Raw genomic sequence first — 6,031 nt, forward strand, 5'->3', positions numbered from 1 at the left:
GCTGCTTTTTTTTTTTTTTTTTTTTACATAACAGCTGCATCAGAGTTCTTCTTTTTTTTATTTTTATTAATTACCTATTTAGAAACTAAATGATTACTCAAAAGTATAACAGACAGGCTTCTTCACTTACTAGAAATGCCAACGCTGTAATAAGAAGAACCTGGCTGCAGAGTGAAATAGTGAAACTTGTCACTAAAAAATAAGTTACAAGACTTGCAGGACAGCATGCGTCGTCGCCGTGTCCCACATCAACAAACACAACACGGCTCCCAGACCTACAGTTTCTGATCCATGTCTTCCAACTATAATCTACCCCCCCCCCCTCGGGTCCCCCATCTCTTCTCATCCCCCAGCCCCCCAAAAAACTCTTTAACCACTATTCTCAGCTCTTTCAAGTGGCAGGTAGACGGGGCCCGATACGTCGCTACCGCTTCACAACCAGCGGGCTAATTACAAGGGAAGCAGCAACAAGTGAGCATTGTGTGGAGTCTCGAAGACACACAGGGAAAGAAAGTGCTCTTTATCTTTCCCCCCCCCTCCTCCAAACCCCCCACCCCCCACCACCACCACCGCCACCATCACCCCCCACCCTCAACAAACACAATCTCTGAGAAGGCTTTGCGGTTGGCACTCCAGGGTTGGAGAAGAGAAGAGAAGAGAAGAGAAGAGAAGAGAAGAGAAGAGAAGAGAAGAGAAGAGAAGAGAAGAGAAGAGAAGAGAAGAGAAGAGAAGAGAAGAGAAGAGAAGAGAAGAGAAGATTGTGAGTCGGAGGAGATGAAAGAGGAGGAGACACAACTGACGAGCGACAAAATACCATCACACTCGCTCACCGTGTTTGTCTAACGCGACGCCGGATGTCGCTGTGTTATGCAACGGCCGGCGAGTTATGAAGATGTTTAAGGAAACACGAGACGCGTCCTCCTCCTCGCAGTTCATTCAGTTATTATTATTATTATGTGAATCTCAGCGTCGGTTTGCGAGCAGCAGATTTAGGCAGAAGGTTAGCGTAGATGTCGCACATAACCCAGAGCTCTCAGGTGTAAAACTGAGGCCTGGACAAGCGCAGCTAGTGTCTGAGTTTCTTACCGATTAAAATAAAAAAATATAATTTTTCATGATAGTATTTTTTTCTAGAAAGGTCAAATCTGCCTGTTTATAGAAAAACTAGACAGAGAACATGTGTATCTTATGGTCTAATTGAAAAAATAAAGGGGTCACAGTCAAACAGGAGAAGATTTGACAATTAATAACAAATGATCTGTGGAGGTTTTGCTATATTTAGAGGACTGGTTTAACTGGGAGAGCGTCAGTAACAACTAGCAGCTTCTTCTTTTTTTTTTTTTTGCCCCTTCAACGACCCATTCAAAAATGTCCCATGACTAACAGCTGGGTCTTGACCCAGACGTTGAGGAAGACAGTGGTGCAAAAAACACACACACACATACACTCAGGAGCTTAAAGGTGTCATAAGCAAAAAAAGAAAAAGAAAAGAAGAAATATTCATATTTTCTGGTAAAGCCGACTCCTGATTGGTCCAGCCTGCGGTAAACGTGAAGCCACAAACAGGTGTCTGTCTGTGCTGCTCGTCGACTTGGAGCAGGGGGGTTAAATCAGGCAACAGGATTACACAGCACGTGAAAAATGAATTAGGCACAACCGCTCGTGTTTGGTGCAATTAGTCAGCCTATCCATGGATATTGGTTCTTATGGGCGACTTGAAGGGGGTTTTATGATGAATTTTTTAAGGTCTGTCTGGCTGGATGGATGAGTGATACTGCGCAGCAACTTGAAATCCCTCCACGAGCTCTTTCTGATGTCGGAGCAGCTATTAAAAGGAAGGCAGCGACACAAACCTCTTGTCATTCACCCGGGTACAAACAGATGGAACACGTCATGTGAAACGGTTCGTGATGATGACGACATCAATCATATTCCAACTTCAGCAGAGGCGTAAACAAAAACAAGCTCTCTCTCTCTCTTTTTTTTTCTGCTTTTCCCTCGTGAGGCTGCGGCGCTTTGATTTTATTTCGCTCTGTTTTTTAAGAGCGTTTTATTTTATATGGCAGTTAGATTTGGGGTGAGGGGGGAGAAGGGGGGCAGAGTGCAGTTCAACGTCAAATTAGAACATATGTAAAGTTTGTAAAACCTACAGGCAGATGGATTTACTGTACTGATGTATAAACTAACTGACTCTGCCTGGTGATGTGGGAGGTTTTTGTTTGTCATCACTGTGGATCTCAATCACATCAAGTTACCTGATGCAAACAAAATAAAATAACTACTATCAATATTATAAAAGTTAATTCAGTTCCTGTTTGTAGGAAAGTCACTGAGACAAAACCTACTTCTATTTCAAACATTCACATCTATTTATCATTATTAAAACAATGAAATAATTATTAGAATTTGTGTATGAAATGATAAAAACGTCACTTATTGTGAGAGATAAACTGTTTGAGATGTAATTACAGTTGATTTTTCTGTTGAAGTGCATCTGAATTCACTAAACTGCAGCGTCACATGCCCCAGAAATTATGAGGAAAAAGCAGAAACACCCAGAAGAAATATTAACGCTTTCATCCAAAAAAGACCAGACAAATCACCAGCGCTTTATCCCCCGACACGTCCACATCATCATCATCATCTCTGTTTTCTCCCACAGAGTTCTGGTATTTGCTTCAGGCACAAATAATAATAAAAAACACACACACACACACACACACACACACACACTAGCCGGCGGACACTCCGGCTGGAGGCGTTTACATCCATGAATGTATGTTTGTTTCTTCTTCCCTCAGCTACAAGAGCATCACCAACATCACTGCAACTTCATCATATAAAGCGTGTTTCCTTGTTGAAACGCTTAAACCATGTGTTCAGTGTTTTTTTTTTTTCATACCAAAGAATCAAACAGTAGCAGCCGAAGTGCACAAACTTGCACTTGAGTTGTAAAGTAGGACATCCACAGGAGGAGCAGATAAGGACCTCAGACTGCCCACGGCTACTCACACAAGAAACCATTTGGAGATGAAACAGTGACCAGTGCACTGCAGCCAGCAAAAAAAAAAATTAAATAAAAAGAAAAAAAGAGGAGAAAATCAAACAGAAGTGAACTTACAGATGGAGAAACTGAGCTGTTGGGGAGGTAGGGGTCGGGCAGCATCAGGAATGGATACCCAGGGTACGCCGGTGTCTTGTACATGCCTCCATCTTGTTGTTTCGACACTGAGGTCAGACACGAAAAAGAACAAACAAAGAGTTAGAAACTAAAAAAAAACAGAAAAACAAAACAAACTTTGAATAGGACCGTTTATAAAGTTTTATTTTATTCTCTCAGGCCACTGAGAGGGCAGCCATCAGTCAGTGAAGCTCTGAGCGAGACATACGAGAGTAAAAATAAAATAAAATCTGATATTTACTCTTAAAAGTGCTGCAAAAACAAAGGAGATGTTTGCCCGCGAACAAAAGGCTAAAAACCTGACATCCAAAATAAGCGTGCATACAAAGTAGGTCAGCTATTTACAAGTGTTCTAGTTACTACATGTTATATCCTTGCATGAGCACAGACTACAATACTTGAGAAAAAAGCGTTACAAGCGTCACCTAGCCTGAGAGGCGTGAACTCCTGTAGCCTATGTGTTAATTTATCTCTCCCCACCGCCCATAAGACGCATCAGAGGCCTGCCTGTGGGTCAGCTATAACCAGATTACACCTGGTTTGTTTTAAACACAGACACATACACACAACTTTTTGTTTTTTGTTTTTTTGGTGGGAGGGGGTATGTGTATCTGTTCCAGTCTGACTGTCACCACCGAGCTTTTCCAAAGGTGCCAAAACCCAAAAACGTGGCCACAACCATTTGTGAGTGAAATTGTACAAATCACGCAATGAGCATCATTCAGGGCATTGAATTTTTTTTTGTTTTTTTTATGTGGCTTTCACTTTTTCTTAAAAAGACCCCCTCAGATCGGTGCATTTGTAACCACAAATCCACATATGATGGGGATTTTGCTCCGAGGAACAGTGTGACAACACGTTTTCCCTTCAGAAATGACTTGAGATGAGTTTGGTAACCGACTACGAGCCTGAAGCGAGGCCTGTAATTAAAACTATACCGTGCACGAGGAAGCTGAAGAGGAATCGCTGATCTGTTCTTATGGGTGGTGGTAGTAACCATTAAGGGGGAAACTAAAATAAATCCCTCAAGGACCCTGGTTGGTTAACACCACTTTTGGCAAAGTCTGGAAAAAAAGCTACACTGAAAAAAAAAAAAAAAAAAAAAGTATCAAGGATTGACTTGAATTGTTTTGAGACATGAACACAGGGAAGTGTCAGAGAGTAGCCTAACTGTCAGACAACATCTGATAAAATATTCAATAAAATGTTGCAATGTACTGCAGAGGGGTGCAGTTATCTAATCTCAGCGGCTGTTTGAGAACTTCCAGCGTCCATGTTTCAATAACTAACCGGTCTGAGGACATTAAAAACAGGTGATTTCTCTGTAAATCTTTCTTGAGTCGAGCTTTTTGAAAGAGCAACAAGAGGAAATCTCACCACCAAGTTGAGAGATCAGAGGGAGATAAGGCAGAGAGAGAGAGAGCAGAGAGAGAGAGCTGGAGACATGACGGGAGACTTTTTTACAGTGTACACCTGAAAACAAACTCTTCGAGGGGAGTTTTAATGCAGCAACACGTGTCCTCGTGACCAAAATATACTCCCTTTTACTGTGACACAGTGCGGGTGGTGTGTTCAAGGGCTTCTCAGCTGGCTTTTTTTCAGACAGCTACTACAGTGGCTACTCAAAACCGGATGAGAAGCGACGTTACTGTGGAGTGTTTCTTGTAGTTTTTTCTTGTTCCTTACCGCCGTCAAGGTGCTCCCGGTGTTTCTCTGCGAAGCCCCGCTGCTCGCCGTGCTGTCCCCGTCTGACCGCCTGCAGGGCACCGACAACACACACACAGGACAAGCCGACACAAGGAAAATATTTTTAAAAAAGAATAGGAAAAAAAAACTCGATTTAACCCGAAGAAACAGAAAACACACACGTGCAACAGAGTAACTAACAGTGAGAGCGGCTGCAGTGACTTTATCACGGGCCTTTAAGTCAAATGCTTTTTAATAGTGTAGCTACAGCATCTCTGTCCTGCAGCTGCTGGTTATAACCAGGTAAACTGTGACCCTGAAGGCAACTCCCTGAGGTCTCATTCAGAGCTTGTCAGCAGCGTGTAGAATAAAACAAGCTTTCTAACACACACACACGTTATCTCTGTCTACTATATCCAACACACACACACTCTCTCTGTGCCACCTACCGCTGCGTTCGGACTTTGATTTATTTCCGACTCGTTCACCAGAGAGGACTTGAGGTCGGCCAGGTCTCTCTCCGTGAACGCGTTTTCTTGGATTTTCTCCTCTTGCTCTCCTTCGTCTTTGAACGATATCATCTCATCATTCGCTCCCAGGTCGTCCCCGCCGCCGCTGCTGAGCTGAGGCATGTCTACTTCCCCCCCGTTTGCGATAATTCACACTTTCAACAACAACAAAAAAAAAACAGAAACAACAAAAACGGGGGAAAGAAAAGGGGGGGGGAGAAAAAAAAGAAAAAAGTAACAAAGTATATAAATAAAGAAAAAAGAATCAGGGGACTTTTGCGCTGTTAAATCTCCTCAGTGCGGGGCGCCTCCAAAGTGCAGAAACCCCCACCGCATACAGAAAAAAAGTTGAGATGTGGCGTCCCCCGGCTGCCTGGTCGGTAGAGGACTAATGTTTCCCTACAACAGCAAACAGCTCATTTGAGCCCAAGACACTAGGCATCAAAGGGCGCCGACCGGATGATTGACAGGTCCGATGACTTGTTGGGGGGTTGTACGATTGTTTCGGCAGAGGCTGCGGCTCTTAAAGAGACATCACCTCCCTCCCCGAGCTCAGCTGCTGCAGCTGAACGGGGCATTATTCATGACTTCCAGGGGCGTGTTTACACCATCCACGGTCCCCCTGGCTGCAGGAGGCTGCTGCTGCGCCTTTTGC

The 6,031-nt window shown here is 43.5% G+C and overlaps 1 protein-coding gene across 10 annotated transcripts in view; it reads right to left on the bottom strand.

Moving 5' to 3' along the window:
- tcf7 (transcription factor 7) overlaps positions 1 to 5,768 on the bottom strand; it is a 73,996-nt gene extending 68,228 nt beyond the window's left edge. For all 10 annotated transcript variants that reach the window (XM_083987251.1, XM_083987257.1, XM_083987255.1 and 7 more), the window contains exons 1-3: positions 5,317 to 5,768; positions 4,868 to 4,937; positions 3,122 to 3,228 (exon numbers count right to left, since the gene is read on the bottom strand). In XM_083987251.1, the coding sequence (XP_083843377.1) occupies positions 3,122 to 3,228; positions 4,868 to 4,937; positions 5,317 to 5,499 (360 nt within the window). In that variant the 5' untranslated portion in view covers positions 5,500 to 5,768. The remainder of the gene's footprint in view (positions 1 to 3,121; positions 3,229 to 4,867; positions 4,938 to 5,316) is intronic.
- Positions 5,769 to 6,031: the final 263 nt, after the last annotated feature.

The sequence above is a fragment of the Trachurus trachurus genome, assembly GCF_905171665.1.
Source record: "Trachurus trachurus genome assembly, chromosome: 14".
In the NCBI taxonomy this organism is placed as follows: Eukaryota; Metazoa; Chordata; class Actinopteri; order Carangiformes; family Carangidae; genus Trachurus; species Trachurus trachurus.